Source organism: Lepus europaeus, chromosome 16 (genome assembly GCF_033115175.1).
Source record: "Lepus europaeus isolate LE1 chromosome 16, mLepTim1.pri, whole genome shotgun sequence".
Classification (NCBI taxonomy): Eukaryota; Metazoa; Chordata; class Mammalia; order Lagomorpha; family Leporidae; genus Lepus; species Lepus europaeus.
In genome coordinates this window covers 10,091,365-10,111,265 of record NC_084842.1, presented here as the reverse complement: position 1 = coordinate 10,111,265, position 19,901 = coordinate 10,091,365, and the positions used below count along the sequence as shown (strand labels likewise).

The 19,901-nt window shown below is 40.0% G+C and overlaps 1 protein-coding gene across 5 annotated transcripts in view; it reads right to left on the bottom strand.

The window, feature by feature from the left end:
* Positions 1-5,708: 5,708 nt before the first annotated feature.
* FUT10 (fucosyltransferase 10) overlaps positions 5,709-19,901 on the bottom strand; it is a 97,979-nt gene continuing 83,786 nt past the window's right edge. Inside the window, exon 5 of one of the 5 annotated variants that reach the window (XM_062212685.1) lies at positions 5,709-12,446. In XM_062212685.1, the coding sequence (XP_062068669.1) occupies positions 12,213-12,446 (234 nt within the window). In that variant the 3' untranslated portion in view covers positions 5,709-12,212. Of the gene's footprint in view, positions 12,447-12,561; positions 12,769-13,291; positions 13,352-19,901 lie in introns of those variants that run through there. The other 4 variants (XM_062212688.1, XM_062212686.1, XM_062212689.1 and 1 more) reach the window with 4 other exon arrangements.

Genomic DNA, 19,901 nt, shown 5'->3' with positions numbered 1-19,901 from the left:
GACCTGTCACTCATTAATTACCTAACACTGAATAAATTATATAGACAATTCATATGTCCTGCTTCATTAGGTTACATGATAAAGTCACAGTTCTAATATAAGCTTCTGCCTTTCCTGTCTCAAAAAGGTTTTCATCTTCCTTTTTAAACACTTCTGATAAATCTTAGCACTTAGGGGCCTATTAAACCAAGGAGTTGTTCTTGGTTATAATAACCTCACAGGAAGAAAACTGGAAAAATTAAATTGTGTACTAGAAGGCCCCATTCACTATCAGCATTACTTTCTTGATATCATAGATCTGTTTTTTTCAGTACCTACTTCACTAGTTTTGTTTCTTCCCTGTACTCCTTTTCCTCCTAATTCTTACCTTCTCAGTCTCAAAACATAACACACACACACACACACACGACTGCAGAGAGCTAGCATTCTTCCAGACGAAGGTCAAGCCTGAGTTACAATCCCAGACTCCGTTTCACCACACCGGGACTCTCCTCTTGGGGGCCACAGCCGTGTTCTCTGACAGGTGGCCTCAATCAGAGTCTTCAATCCATCAGAGATTTTCTGCTAGGGTTAACTCTGCAAAGAGGAGTCCCTGAATCTAATCAGAAAATCGATGGTATATTCCACTAAATAAATGGTTTGACTCTTCACAAATGTCAGGATCTACTGCTCAGCAAACAAGGCAATCAACAGAGCAAAAAAAAAAAAAAAAAAAAAAAAAAAAAAAAATCTACAGAATGGGAGAAAATATTTGCATGCAATATACCTAACAAAAAGTTAATCACCAGAGTGATTAACAACCAAACACCCAATTTTAAAATCAGTGATAGATCAGTGGATGTAAACAGCAACTTCTCAAAGGAAAGACATGCAAATGGCAAATAGGTATATGAAAAAATGCTCAACAGGACTAGGGGCTGGCATTGTGGTACAGCAGTTTAAGCCGCTGCCTGTGACCCCAGCATTCCATGCTGGAGTTGAGATTTTAGATCCCAAAAGCAGGAAGCAGAAGACCTCTGCGATGAAACTTTGATGCTTATGGACGTTCATCTAAATGACCTTCGATCTCTCAACCGAGCGGATTACTCCAGTGGTGAAATGAGCCCTCTCTCTAATGATGTGTGCACTGCAGACACAGTGATTGAGTGCAGCTCCTAAGAGGAAACTCCTCACCCTTTCTGAGGCACCGTGGCTAAGTAAATATTGACTCACTCCAGGCCCTCGACTTCAGGTGAACAGATGTCCACGGACCAGAGCGGAACCCCTTGCCCCAGTGGCTCGCGGCTCTTCTTTCCGCTCCCCAAGTCGCATTTCTTATTGTTGCCAGAAATCACCCACTGATGACAGCAGAAACACCCCCCTCTCCCAGGGAACAGGAATAAACCCTGGAGAAAGAACACAAGAGCAGAGAAAGACCTTGCTTCCAGACTTGCCAACTCACTTCAAGTTTGAACTTTTAGTACTTTAAAAACACCTTGTTATTAGTACAGCCCATTTCATACACTCTATAAATATAATTCTTGTAGATCACATTTCATGTTTCAAAATAGAGTGGTGGGGATTCAGAAGGTAAGTTACATCTCCTGGGGCTCCTACAGAATAAAGAAGTCAAAGCTTCCTCAAAGTGGCTGGAGTTTTGCTAAAGCATTTTAGATTGTAAACTCTTTGATATCAGAGATTTGGTCAGTTACATTCATGGCTGTATCCTGGTCCATATTTAACTTCTCAATAAAAATATGCGAAATACATGGATAAAGTTCAGGCTGTGTGACATTCTGAGTGACCCAAAATAATGATCATTTATTTGACCTTTTTTTAAGATTTATTTATTTATTTGAAAGTCAGAGTCAGAGAGAGAGAGAGAATCTTCCATCTGCTGCTTCACTCCCCAGATGACTGTCCAGGAGCTCAATCTGCATCTCCCTGTAGGTGACAGGGGTCCAAACACTGGGCTGTCTTCTGCTGCTTTTCCCAAGCCATTAGCAGGGAACTGGATCTGAAGTGGAGCAGTTGGGACACTAACTGGTGCCTCTATGGGATGTTAACATCACAGGTGGCAGCTTTACCCACTATGCCACATGTTTTCCTTATTTATCAATTAAAAAAACAAAAAGATTATTTCCCCTCATGTTTCCGTAAGAGGGACCTTAGCTCTGATTATCTGTTTTCTTATCCCAATTTCTAAATAACCAATAATGTTTACTTTTTTATTTTTGATATAACCTATCTTTAAATTTATATTACAGGCGGGCGCCATGGCTCACTAGGCTAATCCTCCGCCTGCGGCGCCAGCACCCTGGGTTCTAGTTCTGGTCGGGGAGCTGGATTCTGTCCTGGTTGCTCCTCTTCCAGTCCAGCTCTCTGCTGTGGCCCAGGAAGGCAGTGGAGGATGGCCCAAGTGCTTGGGCCCTGGACCCGCAAGGGAGACCAGGAGGAAGCACCTGGCTTCTGGCTTCGGCCATTTGTGGGGTGAACCAACGGAAGGAAGACCTTTCTCTCTGTCTCTCTCTCACTGTCTAACTCTGCCTGTCCAAAAAAAAAAAAAAAATTTACATTACAGTGAAAGCCTTAATGCTCCACTAAATAGAGTTAAACAAATGAAACCAAAAAACCCTAGCTCAGCAGGAATATAGGCAAGGATGAAAACATGTCAATTTCACTCATATACAGCACATTTTAAAATGGTCACAGACCATTAAAACTATAGCACTATATCATTTTTAACAATTTTTGACAAAGGGTTAAGACAAAGTTGGATAAACACTATATTTGCAGCAAAATTGATAAGCCTTCACTTACGGAACTCTTCAACTAAAATAACATTATTTCGTTTTTAAAAATTGTTCTTTCCCTAGTACCTAACACTATGTCTCCCCTCTTTAGAATTATAAAAACAAATGGCGATGCTACAACCACCCTGACACAGTGCCCCTGCTTTGATTCAGTGTCAAAGGTAACACTCGTTAGTATCATCACCAACTGTATCAGGAAAGTCTCTAAGTATTGGGAAGTTGTCAAGCCCAAAGTGGGGGATATTAGCTTTCAAAAACGTAATTTTCACTTGGAAGTTAAAAATTTATCATTGGCAGTGAATTCTACCAGTGACAGGCTCATTTTGTTTGTTTCTATGAAAATAATTGACAAAAATCCAAGACTGAATCATAGTAATTTGCCAGATGTTCTTTTGAGTATAAAGTGGTGTTCCATAGAAAAAGCAGCTAGTTAGCTCAAAACTCAGTCACACAAGTGCTTTCCCCAAATTCCTGTTATGCTTTGGTGTGTAGCAGCAGTGTTTTCTGTGTTGTAGCAGAATATTAAAAAGATATATATTGGGGGGTGGGCATTTGCCTGTGTTAAGCTCCAGCTGGGACACCCACATCCCATGTCGGAGTTCCTGTGCTCAGTTCCCCTTCCCTTCCTGCTCCTAATTCCAATTTCCTGCTAATGCAGACCGTAGGAAGCAATGGTGATAACTTAGGTGATTGGGTTCCTGCCACCCCTATGGGAGTCCTGGACTGGGTTCTGGCTCCCAGCTTTGACCCTGGGACCATTTGGAGCGTTTGGGTGTGAAACAGCTGATGAGATTTCTCTATTTGTGTGTGTGTGTGTGTGTCTTTCTCTACATCAAATGAATTTTTAAAACCCTACAAGACATGCTCAAAGGTCAAGAATTAATCAAACTAATCATTTTACCAAGGATACCCTTGCATAAAACTGGCTTCTTTTCCTTTTTCTGTGGATGGACTCATCACACAAATTTACTCTACATGTACTCATACAAAAAGCAGCTTGTGTTAGTTTCACTCCAAAATCTATTAGGCTAACTCCTCTAACTCACCCTTCACCCATAGGGATGGTCCTTAAATTTCTTAAATTATCAACCTATTTTGAATATTCATAATGACCTATTTAGACTTGCATAATCTCTCCCGGTAGGCTAGGTTAAATGAGGTGATCACAGTTTGAGTGGGAAATGGATTAAGGAATGAATTCTTGACCTAATGCCCTTGAAAGCGTTAATCACCGTCTAGTTCTGATTCATTTGAGAAGACTCAGAGCTAATAATTAAACTGCAAATGTCACTACTGCAGAGGTACACAAAGGCACAAGGGGAGACACCAGGAAAGGAGCCCCAGAAAGAAGGCAGGAATATTTGCTGAGTAGGTTGGTGAGATCCTTTCATGGATACAGCCACGTTTCTGACTGAACTCAGGCTCAGCTGTTACACTCAATGAGTTAAGAGAAGAAAAACACTGGGCGGTCCCATCTGCCTCTCCCACACCTCTGCCTCTTTCCAATAAACCGAGTAAGCTCTACCTCCAGCACAAGCAGCTTGTTGATTTAACAGGCAGGAGCCCAGCATGTTGATGTAGTCTCATTTGTTGTCATAGAGGTACCATGATAAAAGCTTCTAAACATTTTATTCCATATGTTTGCATTCATATCCTATGAAAAGTAGGGGAGAGCTTCTCTCCTGGGAGAAGGCGTGGTCAGGTTTCTCTTTACTTTGAGCTTCAGTTAATGAATGATCAGGCTTAGTCATTTTTCTCTCCTTTCTCACTAAAGGCACATTGAACTGGTGGGTCTCAAGATTCATATCAGGGAAAAGTAAAGGCAATAAAAGGTCCTACATAGACTTCAAATCAAAATCTATGCTCAAATCCCATTTTCATCGTAGTGCAGTCTCCCTTTCAAGTAAACTATGCATCAGTTATTTGCGTTTGCACAGATACTATAAACAGGTTGAGTGTGATATTGGGAACTTTATGCAAAATTCTAACAGAAATCTTATGGAGGGAGAGCCAGAGAATGATTTAAACATTTCTCAGTCCTTGGTTTTAATATCATAGTATCCCAGCACCCTTTACACCTTTCTCTCCCTTATCTTATTCACATCAGCTCTGGTATCTAAAATGATGCCTATGGAGCCAGCATTGTGGTGCAGAAGGTTAAGCCAGAATCCCATTTGGGAGCACTAGTTCGGGGTCTGGCTGCTCCACTTCTGTTCCAGTTCCCTCCCTACATGGGAAACCTGGACGGAGTTCCTGACTCCTGGCTTCAGCCTGGCCCAGCCCTGTCCATTGCAGGCATTTTGGGAGTGAACCAGCAGATGGACACTCTTCTCTCTCTGCCATTCTGTCTTTCAAATAAATTCTTTTAAATCCTTACATAAATATTTAAAAAGTTAAAACAATGCTTATCTTATAATACTCACTACATATGTACCAAATAAGTAGGAAACAAAAAGATATAACCCATGGTACTATCATTAATCCTTCCCCTTTTTTCCAGATAAATGTCAATTAAGGTCTTCAAAAACCGAAGGAAAATGGCGACAAAAAACTATAACCACTACAGTCAGCATTTATTGAGCTTAGGATGAACATTAGTCTATTTAATCATCACAACCATCTCACGAGGAAGTTGAATATTAGGATAAGTAATGTAATATTCATTTTACAGATGAGCAAAATTCCAAAAGACCAAATAATTTGAAAAAATAATAAAGACAGTACAAAGGTGCTTCAAAACAATTCATGGAAAATGAGTGTTCTTTTATTTAAACAATTCATGGATTTCAAAAATATTTTGCACTAAAATAAATTTACTATTTAATTCCATTGTTCAACTTTTTTTTAATTTTTAACATACATAAAAATTTGCATATTTATGGGACACTATGTGATGTTTCATTACATATAAACATTATATAATATCCAATCAGTATAAATTTATTTATCCTTTCAAGCATTTAAGATTTTTTATAGGAAAAACATCCAAAATCCTATCTTATAAGGCTTTTTAAATAGGGAAATACATTGTACACCATTATCTATAGTAACCCTACTGTGCGGTAGAACCCCACAACTTTTTATTCCTGTCTAGCTATAACTTAATACCTGTCAATCAATCTTCCTCCATCTTTCCCTCTCCACCTACCACTCCAGACTCTGGTAACTACCATAATGCTTTTAATGTCTGGGATAACCTGTTTTTTGGACTCCAGATGTGAGTGAGATCATGTGATGCTTGTCATTCTGTGCTTGGATTTCTTCACATAACAGAATGACCTCCAGTTCCATCCATGGTGTTGCAAATGACAATATTTCGTCCTTGTAATGGCTAATACTCCATTGTATATATATATACCACATTTTCTTCATCCATTCACTGGTGGATGGACATCTAGGTTGTTCCATTTCTTGCTGTTGTGCATAGTGCTGCAATACACATGGGAGTGCAGATATCTTCTTGACATATAGATTTCATTTCCCTTGGGTATATACCCAGTAATGTGATTACTGGATCATACTGTAGATCTATTTTTAGCTTTCTGAAGGACCTCATATTGTTTCCCAAAATGGCTGTACTAGCTTAACTAAGAATGTAAAAAAGTTTCTTTTTCTCCACATTCTTGACACCACTTTTTATTTGCTGTCTTCTGTTAACAGCAAATCTTAACGGAGTAAAGTAATATCTCATTGTGCTTTTGATTTGCATTTCCTGATGATTGGTTATGCTGAGCACTTTTTCATGTACCTGTTGGCAATCTGTATTTCTATCTTTGAGAAATGTCTCTTTAGATCTAGTGTCCATTAGTAAATTGAATTATCTGGAGGGTTTTTTTGATATTAAGTTGAAATCCTTATATATTCTCAATATTAATCTCTTGTCAGATGTGTAGCTTGCAAATGTATTCTCCCATTTCATAGGTTTTGTCTTCATTCTGATGATTGTTCCATTTGCTGTACAGAAGCTCTTTAGTTTGATGAAATCCCATTTATTTATTTTTTAGCTTGATTTCCTGTGCTTTGGGGGTCTGATCTAGAAAATTCTTGCCAATTTCAATGTCCTGAAATGTTTGTCCTATGTTTTCTTCTAATAGTCTCAGTTTCAGGTCTCATACTTAGGTCTCTAATCCATTTTTAGTTGATTTTTGCACGTGGTGAGATATACGGGTCTAGTTTCATTCTTCTGTATGTGGCCAACCAATTTTCCCAGGATCATTTGTTAAAAGGGCTTTCCTTTTTCCAGTGGATGTTCGTAGCATGTTTGTCAAAGATCACTGGCTACTAATGTGTGAGTTTACCTGTATGGTCTCTATTCTGCTCCATTTGTCTATGGGTCTATTTTTATACCAAACTACACTGTTTTAGTTACTGTAGCTTTGTAATATATTTTAAAGGTAGGTAATAAAATGCCTCCTTTGTTCTTTCTGTTCAAGATCACTTTGGGTACTTGGGCTTTTTGTGGTTCCATACTAATTTTAGTAGTATTTCTCCTAGTTCTGTGAAAAATACCTTTGGGATTTTGGTAGGATTACATTAAATCTGTAAATCACTTTGGATAGTGTGCACATTTTAACAACACTGATTTTTCCAATCCATGAACAGAAGGTATCTTTCCATTTCTTTGTGTCCTCTTCGATTTCTTTTATCAATGACTTACAGCTTTTATTAGAGTGATTGTTCACTTTTTTGGTTAAATTTATTTCCAGGTATTTTATTTGTGTGTTAATTTCCTTTTCAGATGATTCACTATTGGCGTATAACTATGCTATCAATTTTTGTACGTCAAATTTTGTTTGCTGAAACTGTGTTGAATTTGCTTATTAGTTCTAACACCTTTTTAGTGGAGTCTTTGGGGTTTTCTACATAAAATATTATGTCATCTGCAAACAGTGTCAATTTGACTAGCTCTTTACCAATTCAGAAGCCCTTTATTTCTTTCACCTGCCTAGTTGCTCTGGCTAAGACCACCAGTTCTATGCTGAATAGAAGTGGTGGAAATGAGCACACTTGCCTTGTTCTAGTTCTTGCAGAGAAAACTTTAAGTTTTCTACATTCAATATAATGTTAACTATTTGCTTGTTAAATATGGTTATTATGTTGAGGTATCTTCTTTCTATACATAAGGTGCTCAGAGGTTTTTTTTTTTTTTTAATCATGAATGGATGCTGTATCTTATTAAATGTCTTTTCTGCATTTGTTTAGATGATCATATGATTTTTGTTCTTTGTTCTTTCGGTGTTGTATACCACATTTATTGATCTGAGTATGTTGAACCATCCTTGCATTCTTGTAAGAATCCCATTTGATCATGTTAAATGATCTTTTTAACCTGATGTTGGATTCAATTTGCTAGTGAAGCTCCAGTGACTTTTTTAGTATTTCAAGTTCAAGATCAAGTCTATAGTGTGGCTGGATTCATACAGTGCCCTATAGGTGCTGACTAGATTCTCTGATGGACACTACACAGTGTGACAAGAGAAATGATGCTCATTTGTGCCCACATATCTTGTTTTTGAGTAGTGTAGGGCACACTAAATGCATTCAGTAACTAACAAGTGTAATGATCTCAGTTGATATTATAGTTGTTAGAATCTAGTCCTTAAGAGCAACAAATATGCCAGGCAGCATTCAGATTCTGAAATGCAGTTGCTGTATGATCAAAGGTCAAAACTGCCTCCATTTTCTGGTGAAGAAGTGAGGACTGTTGATGAGTACTGCTAATCACTTTCTCCCAACATTTCTGAAAGTGTTTTTTGTTCATTTTATCATTGTTTGAAAATTAGTCCTGAAGAACAAAGCAAAGTGAAATGTACTGATGCACTAATGAGAATGTTGCATTGTACCAAGTCATTCCTCACAACAGTCCTGGGAAGTAGGTTGCTTTTTTATGATAATGGGAAAAGTATAGAATGATGGAATCAACACAGGTAAAATGTGCTAAAGGACCTTACATGGAATTCAACAAGTATAGCTACTACTTTGCAGGTAAAGATCATGCTACACTGGGGACATACTCCTTCCTCCATAAAAGCAGGTGTCAAAAATAAGAGGGCATCATCTCATTAACCAAGTTGTATTATAGAAATATATGCTATGCAAAAAATAAATTCACAAATCTGTGAGTACTAAGAGTTCCAAGGAACTCTAATTTATTTTCTTTGAAATCCACTCAATTTCCCTCCCAGGGAATTCCCCCTTCTATAGCCTCCTCTGCACGCACAAAATCTTCATAGTACATTAAACCCAACAATGATTTTAGTTCATGAATATATCCTTCAGAAAAGTTTAGGGAGAATGCTACCTGTGTGCTCTTGATGAAGAACTCAGAACAAGATCACATGGCACTTTTGAGGATTTCTTTAAAAAAAAAAAGATTTATGTATTTATTTATTTATTTATTTGAGAGCAGTTATAGACAGAGGCAGAGAGAGAGGTCTTCCATTCACTGACTTGCTCCCCAAATGGCTGCAACAGCTGGAGGTAGGCCAATCCAAAGCCAGGAGCCAGGAGCTTCTTCTGGGTCTCCCACATGGATTCAGGGGCCCAAGCACTTGAGCCATCTTTCAATGCTTTCCCAGGCCATTAAGGGAGCTGGATGGGAAGTGGAGCAGACGGGACTGGAACTGGCACCCACATGGGATGCCGACACCACATGCAGTGGCTTAGCCTAGTATGCCACAGCACCGGCCCCCACATACGAGGTTTAGGACATACAGGCAGCATAATAAGCAGTGGGCATCTGTTTCGGGCATTTAGGCAGAAGAACCAAAGCTCTCATGACAGCTTACCAGTGGCAAAATCAATCTCTTGGGCTTTATTTTGAGGGTTCAAAAAAAAACCCACTTCATTTAGTATAAAACTTAAAACATTGCCTTTAGCAAACAAAATTCTTACTACTTGAATAGTATCAGATAAAATGGCAGAAAGACCAAGTTCCCTCTGCCTCGATATTATCCAAAAAGAATGGTCTTCCCTCCAAAGAACATACTTCCCTGAATAACACAGTAGCTCTCAAAGATTTTGTTACTGCCTTAATAAAAACACTTATAACAGTAAACCTTTTCTTTAAAAATTCATTTTTATTTATTTGAAAATCAGGGTTTCAGAAAGAGGTAGGGAGTAAGACAGAGAAAGATCTTCCATCCACTGGTTCATTCCCCAGATGGCTGCCACAGCCAGGGTTGGGTCAGGCCAAAGCCAAGAATCAGGAGTTTCTTTCAGGTCTCCCACATGGGTGGCAGGGACCCAAGCACTTGGGCCACCATCTGCTGCTTTTTCCAAGCCATTAGCAGGGATCTGGATCAAAAGTGGGGGAGCCAGGACTCCCAGCAGCACCCATATGGTAAGCATAATGGTGTCATAGGTGACAGCTTTACTCGCTATGCCACAACCCAGCTCCAAAAGCAAACTTCTTAATTTTTGATAAATAATCAATGTTACATAGAAAACAGCCCCCCAAGACCAGCTCAATCACTTTTTTTTAGATGCAAAAATAATGCTCAAGGAGGGTGGGAGATTTGTCTAAGATCATATTTAGTTAGTGGCAGGGCTGGCATTGGGAAGAATTCAGTTATAAACACTTCCCACTCAGAAATGTGACCCTTCTTATAAGAAGTGTGCTGGAGCAAGCATTTAGCCTAATGGCTAAAACATGAGAGATATGTCCCATATTGGAATGCCTAGGGTCAATGCCTGGCTCTAGCTCTTGATTCCAGCTTTCAGCTAAGGCAGACCCTATGAGGCAGCAGGAATAGCTCAGATATTAGGTTCCAACACACATATAGGAGACCTGAATTGAGTTTCCAGGGCTTGGCTAAGCCATTGCAGGTATGCAGGGGTAGGAGGGGTGATCAGCAGATGGGATCTGTGTTTCTCTCTCCTCTTTCTCTCAGTCTCCTTCCCCCCTTCCCTCTCTGCAAGATAACTAAAAATTTCAGAGGAAAAAAAATGCTAATTTTAGTCCTCATTTCCCAAACACTGGCTGCCACTGCCAGAGAGAGTGCTCTGTGAAGAGGACATTGATTTCTGCCAGACACAATGGCACTGCAATAAGAGGGCCACTGCTACCATGGGAGCTCTTCAACTTTCCACTTTGCACCACACCATAGACTTGAATATCAGACTCTTCCCGGACCCTAGTACCAATAAAGAATTCAGAAGCCATGACCCATCAGGTGGCTAAAAAGCATTGGTAGAATTCAGAAGCCACCTCACCCTTACAGGGAGATAAAATGTTAACCAGTCTTGTTTCCTCTTGCTTTTGTCGAGCTCCAAGAGACACCCTAGACAAGACAGCTGAACCTGCTCTGTGACCAGAGCACAAAGGACAGGCAGTGCTCACAAACCAAATGCCTGTGGTTGCCCAGCACGACAGGCTGTACATCATCCAAGACACATCAGCTGCAACACAGCTGGAGGGACTGGGGGTGTTCACTTTTGCAGTCATGTTGTTCAGTCTGAATCACCCAAATCTCATTGTTATTCTGTTCACCAGTATAAGGAGCAATCGACTGCATCTGATCAAAATACACAAGGAAGAGTCACGTCTATGCAAGACATTTCACTTTGAAGGGGCAATGTGGGAAGGCCACTAGCAAGCTGAAGACATAAAAGATTGGAGAGGTGATGGAGATTACAGAGAAGGTAGATATGCCTGTGTTCTTTTTTTTAAAGATTTATTTATTTATTTGAAAGGCAGAGGGAGGTCTTCCATCCACTGGTTCACTCCCCAGATGGCCACAACAGCCAGAGCTGTGCCGATCAGAAGCCAGGAGCCAGGAGCCAGGAGCTTCCTCCAGGTCTCCCACGCAGGTACAGGGGTCCAAGAGCTTGGGCCATCTTATACTGCTTTCCCAGGCCATAGCAGAGAGCTGGATTGGAAGAGGAGCAGCCAGAACTAGAACCGGTGCCCATGTCCATGTTCTTTTGAAGGTGGTGGACAGCAGATAAACTTGGCACAGTGTTTAGTACTTACATCCCTGGAAACCAACAGATGGTCTGTGTCATTGCCAAGGTCCGGTGTGTTTCATGCTCACATTGAGCATCAGCATATTAGGCTTGTCAATTACCAATAAGCTATTGATGGTTAAGTACCCAAAAAATCCACAGCCAGAACCTTCACCTCCACCATGTACATCAGAGGAGTCACTATTCAAAGGTAATAAGTATGGGTCCAGATGAGGAAACCAAAGAGGACCAGAGTCTGTGAGATGCATTGACTTTCTTAGTATAAAAAATACGGCGGCAACCCCTAAGGAAGGTTCAAATCTATGACTTGATTGGGCTCATGATGAGTACAGCAGCAATAATTCTTCCCCTAGTGACAGTCAACATGATAGCTATCATATGCAACTATTAAGGCAACCTAGAAAAGAAACCCCAACAAGGCTCTGTTCTGTGTCATTCCGACACTTTCTGAAATTAGTCCTTGAACACTAAGGCCCAAAACTCTTGAGTGGAAAAGTTTTGATTCCTATCCACCAGCCACCGCAAGGCCTGGGCTTCTCTCTTCGACTGCCGGAAGCTTGGGATCCACATCTCCCGCAAAGAGCGCCGACGCGGAGCCTGAGCAGTCACAGGCGAGAAAGCAAACACGGTAGGCTCTGGGCAGCTCAGGTGGCTGACTTCTGCCTTCCAGCTTTTGGGTGGTAAGCCCTGTATCAAGAGAAAGGAGAAAAGGAATTAAAAATGTACGATTTTTATTCAGGCGGCCTGGAAAATGGCAGCTACTCAGACCAAGCACGCGTACCAGAAGCAGCCGGGCAGCTTTCCAAACCAGAGAAGTTGGCAAGGGAGAAGCTCCTGCGCTCCTAGTAGAACATCAGTCTGGATTCCAGACACCGGAAGAGGCTACTGAGGGCGCCTCCATCGACGAGGAATGCCCCTTCACCAGAAACGTCTCCATCCGAGGGAGGGTCCTGTCTGGCATGGTGACCAAGATGAACATGTAGAAGCTCAAGTCATCCGCCAGGACTACCTTCATTACAGACACAAGTGCAACGGCTTTGAGAAGCAGCACAAGAGCGTGTGCACCTGGCCCCCTACTTCAGGGATGCCCAGATCCGAGGCACAGTCGCCCTGAGCAAGTAGGTGAGCTTCAGCATGTTCAAGGTCACCAAGGCAAAATTGACACCACACGGCACTTCCAGAAATTCTGACACTCGATGCCTACCCACTCCCCAAAATGAAATAAAGTTATTTTGCCATTCACAAACAAAAATTATGACTAGAAAGCCTCATTCCCAATATGCCACCTCACAATAACAGAACCCAGTACAGTCTTCCCCTATAGCAAATACCTCCACTCCACAGAGTCTCAATAGTTATGTTGTTGGATAGTTGAAAGGCAAAGAAAGCATCTAACATTTTTTGAGAATATTCCTGGTATCAGACACTGCTGGGAGTTTTTGTTTTGATTGTATCACTGAATTCTTATGTCAAGCATAAGCAGGCACTAGTCCCCCACACACAGTTCTTACAGAGATTCTCAAGTTTTCTTCTTGCTGTTTGTTGGTTCAATCATTTATTTGCTCCTGTATCCCATTACTTCTGCCCTCAACCTGAAAGGAAAAGTTTTTTTTTAAGATTTATTTTATTTATTTGAAAGAGAGAGGTAGAGACACAGAGAGAGGCCTTCCATCCGCTGGTTCACTCCCCAGATGGCCACAACAGCTGGAGCTGTGCCAATCCAAAGCCAGGAACCAGGAACTTCTTCCAGGTCTCCCACACGGGTGCAGGGGCCCAAGGACTTGGGCCATCTTCTACTGCTTTCCCAGGCCATAGCAGAGAGCTGGATCAATAGTGGAGCAGCTGGGAATCAAACCGGTGCCCATATGGGATGCCGGCGCTTGAGGCCAGGGCTTTAACCCGCTGCGCCACAGTGCCGGTCCCAAAAGGAAAACTTTTTAATGCGTTTAATACAGTTCTTGGTATTTAAATGTCTTGTTGAAAAGATATGTTCTCATTTCCTGGGCACTTATTTTTAATTTGCTTGTATGTTATTATCTTATACATCTATTCCCATTTGCTAATTTTTACACCAAGCATCATCATTTGACAACCACCCACACTGTCACATATACATTCAATTCCTTGTTTTTCATGTGTATGCACTGCACTCAGTTGTCCCTGACACTGGCAGGTTTCCACCAGACAATGCCTCCTGCCGTTAGTGTACTACATCCAAGTTTCAATTCCATGAACCTCATGCTCAGTCCATGCTCTCTTTGTGTCCATGGTCTCTAACTAGTCCTCCAATTCCACTCTTGATCCACTGCAAGCTGTACTCAGCATCTCCCCTCATTCCAGGTTACAGTCCAACATCAGAACGTGTTCCTTTAATAATTTCTAAGAGAGGTAGTAGGAAGGAAGGGAAGGAAAAAGGAAAGAAAGAGAGCGACAGACAGACTTCAGAATGGCAAACTGAACACACACACCTAATTTCTTTCCCTCCTGAAATGCCATTAAAATGACAGTAAAAAGATTGCTCTCAAAACGTAGGAACTGAGAGAATGGAAGGGGCTGGAAAAACAGAAAAGTGCTAGAGACTTGAAATCAGGTGTAAAAGCAGTAAAGCATTTAACAGATTTTTAGAAAATAAAATGAATGATAAGGTAGCAGTGGGGTGAACTGAGAGGTCATCTATTTTATGATGTTGCAGAACTCCAGGGGTTGATAGGCACCAGATACTCCTGGAAGTGAGAGAGGGGAGACAAAGTGAGACAATTTAATAGAAAGTCTATTTAAGGAACTGTTTCCCAGATCTCTTCTACTCTTCACCGCCAAGTGCCAGCCTCTTCCTTACCTGAAAAAAGGCTTATTCTCTGCCAACGTGAAGCACAACATTTCTGATCCAGAGAACAAGAGTCAAAGTTGGAGGCAGAAGTGCAGCACCAAGCACAGAAAATTCAGTGAGTTCATGAATGCTGAGGGTTGGGACTCTTGCTGTCTTCCTGCAATCCATGCCTACACACTGGAAGCTAGAGCCTCAGCACACAGGCAGAAGAGGTGTCAACATAAAAAGGAAAAGGAAATTGTCTCACAAGAATGGGGAAGGGAGAGCTCAGGCTGATGGTCCATGCCAAGTGAAGGGGAAAACCAGCACGTACAGGAGAGGGTAAGAAGGCTCCGGGAGAGGGCTCTCTGGCAAGATGAAATCAACTGGATGCCTCAAATACCTGCCTTTGAAGGAGATTTATTTGTATTTTTAAATTTTAATTTGTGATGAGTTTTTCACAGATTCAATGTGCTTTATAAATAAAATTCTAAGAACATGATGATATTCCCTACCTACCTCCCTCCCCCTCTCTCCCTACCACTCTCCTTCCTTTTCTCTTTTTTTTTTTTGTTTTTGAGATAACATATTTTAAGTTTATATTACAGTAAAAAGTTTAACGAGTAAAAAGCAAAAAGAATCTAGTTTAATAGGAATATAGACAATGGCTATAAACAATAATTGAATGGAAAAATGACCATTTCACTCATATACAGTAAATTTTAAACTAATCACAGATCATTAAAACTCTAGTAGTATAGCATTCTTAACCATTTGTTTAACAAAGGTATACAATAAGGTCTTAGAAAATTCTATTTGCAGCAATACTGATCCACAAACATTTCTTCTTTTTTTTGTTTTTTAAATTTTAGCTCCCACAAATAAGGGGAAATATGTGTTATTTGTCTTTCTGGGTCTGGCTTATTTCACTCAATAAGATGTCCTCCAGTTGCATCCATTTTGCTGCATATAATATCCCATTGTGTATATCTACCACATTTTCTTTATCCATTCATCTGATGATGGACACTTGGTTGATTCCAAATCAGTGCTACTACGAACATGGTGGTGCAGGTATCTCTTCAATACATTATGTTCAAGTCTTTGGGGTATATACCCAGCAGTGGGATTACTGGATCATATGGCAAGAATATTTCTGGTTCTTAAAGAAATCCCCACACTGTTCTCCTCAGTGGCTGCACTAATTTACATTCCCACCTATAGTGTGTAAGTGTTCCCCATTGTCCACATTCTTGCCAGCATTTGTTACTCTCTGTATTTTGGATTTTAGCCATTCCGACAGGGGTGAAGTGATATCTCATTTTGGTTTTGATTTGCATTTCTCTGATGGTTACTGATGTTGAGCATGTTTTCATATATTTGTTGGCCATTTGTATTTCTCCTTTTGAGAACTATTAAAGTCCTTTGCCCATTTCTCAATTGTATTGTTTGTGTTGTTGAGTTTTTTGAGTTGCTGATATGTTTGGGATATTAATCCTTTGTCAGATAGGTAGTTTGCAAGTATTTTTTCCCATCCTGTTGGATGTTTTTTCACTACTGATCGTTTCCTTTGCTATGCAAAAGTTTCTGAGTTTGATATAGTCCCATTTGTTTAGTTTCGCTTTTGTTGCCTATGCTTTGGGGTACTGTCCCAGAAGTCATCCCCTCCACCAATGTCTTGGAGTAGTTCCTCGACATTTTCTTCCAGCAAATTCATAGTATGAGGTCTTAAATTTAGGTCAGGTCTTTGATCCATCTTGAGTTGTTGTGGGGCATGAGCGCGGCCAGGCCAGGCCAGGCCAAGCCCGGGGGCTCCGCATGCGCAGCTGCTCCAGGGTGCCCCCGCCCGAGCTGGAGCCAAGTAAGATGGCGCCCAGAGGAAGTAAGATGGGCGGAATCCAAAGTTGTTTACCACTAAAACTAATTGGCTGCGCAACATCAAGGGAGGTAACAAAACTAGTAACAAGTGTATAGACATAGGGCTACTCCTATAGAAATCCCCCCATAAGGTGATTTTTTAAGTGATTGGTTGGCCCTTAGCCCTGCCCCAATGACTCTGCAGTTTTGTGTTATAAAAGGTACTATTATGCAAAAGGTGACTGAGTCCTTGCTAGACTTGGCTCCCCGCTGCGTCTGATTGTCTCCGGGACCGGGAGGCTGGGGAACGGGCGAGCGGCGCACTTACCTTTCCTCGGACCCAGTCCATCCTTGTACGGGTGGACTAAGACCCAACAAGTTGTTTTTTGTATATGGTGAGAGATAAGGAGCTAATTTCTTATTTTTTCAGGAGCATATGCTTTAGCAGGGAGTTGGATCAGAAGTGGAGCAGCTGAGACTCAAACCAGTGTCCATATGGGATGCCAGCATTTCATGCAATGGCTTTAACCAGCTGAACCACAGTGCTGGCCCTGGCATGGATATAATTTCATTTTTCTACATATACAATCCAGTTTTGCCAGCACCATTTGTTGAAGAGACTATCCTTACTCCACTGTATGGTCTGAGATCTTTTGTCAAAAATCATTTGGCTGTATGTTCATGCATTAATATCTGGGTTCTCTATTCGGTTCCACTAATCTATTTATTGGAGAGCAAATGGACCTAACAGACATTTACAGGACATTTCACCCAACAGCTACAGAATACACATTCTTCTCATCAACACATGGAACACTTTCTAGGATAGACTACATATTCGGCCACAAATCAAGTCTCAGAAAATTTAAAAGGATTGAAATCACACCATGTATCTTCTCAGACCATAAAGGAATAAAACTAGAAATCAACAGTAAGAGCAATAGAACACTCATAAATACTTTGAAACTCAATGACATGTTACCAGATAATCACTAGGTCAATGAAGAAATTAAAAAGGAAGTAAAAAATTTTATTGAAACGAAGGAAAGTGAAAAAACAACATATCAAAACCTGTGGGATATAGCATGTTTCAACTTCAACGTATCTTTATTAATTTTCTGTCTGGATGACTTGCCCATTAATGAGGAAGGTGTTGAAGTTACCCACTATTATCATATTGGAGTTTATTTCTCTCCTTAGGTCTAAAAGTATTTGCTGTATATCTCTGGGTAGTCTTGCACTGGGGTATGTGTGTGTGAGAGAGATATTTATATATATTCTTGCTGAATAGAAACTTTTATCAAAGTATAATGTCCTGCTTTATCTTTTTTTACAGTTTTTGATTTAAAGTCTGTTTTACCTGCTATCAGTATAGCTACGCATGCTCACTTTTGGTTTCCATTTGTCTGGTACATCTTTTTCCAACCCTTCACTTTCAGTCTATGTGTATCTTTGTGAAGTGGGCTTCTTGTAGGCAGCATATAGTGAGGTCATGGTTTTTTGTCCATTAAGCCAACTTAAGTCTTTTGGTTGTTGAATTTAATCCATTTACATTCAAGTTTCATATTGATAGATAAGAACTCAGACCTGTCATTTCGTTGGTCAGATAAGGAATCTACCTGCTCTGTTAGTGAATTTGGTAGTGATGTCATGTGTTGCATGTTTTCTTCTCATGCAGGATACCCTTCAGAACTTCTTGTAAAGCTTTGTCTGGTAGTGGTGAATTCTCTGTTTTTGTTTAACTGGAAAATACTTTTATTTCTTTCTCCTTCACTTTTAAAGGATAGCTTCACTGGAAATAATATGCCTGCTTGGAAGTTTTTATTTTTCTTTTAAGATCATGAATATATCATCCCATTATTTTATTGCCTGTAAGGTTCCACTGAGAAGTCTGATGTTAATCTAATTAGTTTTCCTTTATATGTAACTTGACGTTTTTCTCTTACTGCCTTTAGGATTCTTTCCTTGTTTTTAACTTTTGACAATTTGACAGCCATAGTCTTGGAGAAGACCTTTTTGGGTTGAGTCTCCTTGGGGTTCTGTGAGCCTTTTGCATCTGGATGTCGATGTCTCTTTCAAGATCTGGGAAGTTTTCAACGATAATTTCATTTAGCAGGTTCTCAACATTTTTTCCATTTCTCCTTCAGGAATACCTACAATATGAATATTTGGTCATTTAATGGTACCCCATACTTCATGTGGACTTTCTTCTCTTTTTTAATTCTTTCCTCTTTATTTTTATCTGATTGAGTTAATTCAAAAATCTTGTCTTATGGCCTGTAGGGTTTCCACTAAGAAGTCTAATTTTAATCTAATTAGTTTTATTTTATGTGTAAATTCACACTTTTTTCTTACTGTTTTAGGATTCTTTCCTTGTTTTTAACTTTTGACAATTTGATAGCAATATACCTCAGAGAAGACATTTTTTGGTTAAGTCTGCTTGGAGTTCTTTGAGCTTTTTGTATCTCAATGTCCACATCTCTTTTAAGATCTGGGAAATTTTCAACTATGATTCAATTTAGTAGATTCTCAACATTTTTTCCATTTTTTCTCCTTCAGGAATACCTACAATATGAATATTTGGTTGTTTAATGATGCCTCATATTTCACATAGACCTTCTTTACTCTTTTTTAATTCTTTCCTCTTTATTTTTGTCTGATTGGGCTATTTCAAAATTCTTGTCCTCAAGGTCAGAAATTCTTCCTTCCACTTTGTCTTTTCTTTTGTTGAAGCTCTCAATTATATTTTTATTTTTATTTCACTGATTAAAAATTTCATCTCCAAAATTTCTATTTAGCTCTTCTTAATGAGTTCTAGCTCCTTAGTAATGATTTAATTCATGTCACTCATTGACTTCCTCATTTCTTTAAATCAGTCCATATAATTTTGCATCTTGTTGGGTTTCCTTACACTCAGTATTTTGAATTCTATATCTGTCACCTCATAGACTTCCTTCAATTCAGGAAATTCTGGAGGAGTATTATATTATTTTGGAGGCATCAAGCTACCTTGCTTCTTCATGTCTTCTGCATCCCTACATTGATGCCTACCCATCTGGTGTATTTGTCCCTTCTTCTTTAAGGAGTAGGTTTTATTGTAAAAGAGTTTATGATTGAGCTGGACTGCAGGGTATCACTGGACTTGTTGCTTTGGCTTTAGTTTTAGATGAGCCCAGGAGTGTAGTCTCTGAGTGATTTCTTTTGTCTTAATCAATGTCAGCTGTGTCTATAAGTGACACAGTGGTCTAGTCTGCTGCAGTTCATAGGGATAAAAGTGTGGCTTTGAGAAGAGTAAGGGTTTCCTTGGGTTGTGTATCTTTTTCCCACAGAGAGTTCATTGTCAGTCTCCTTGATGATTGTGACAGCCAGGGCCTTGTTCTTGGTGCTAAGGAAGACAAGCATGGCTGCCCCTCTTGTCCTATTGGCAAGCCTGAATGATTCTGGGGTTCTGGCACCAATTGCTGTGGCTCTAGGACTGT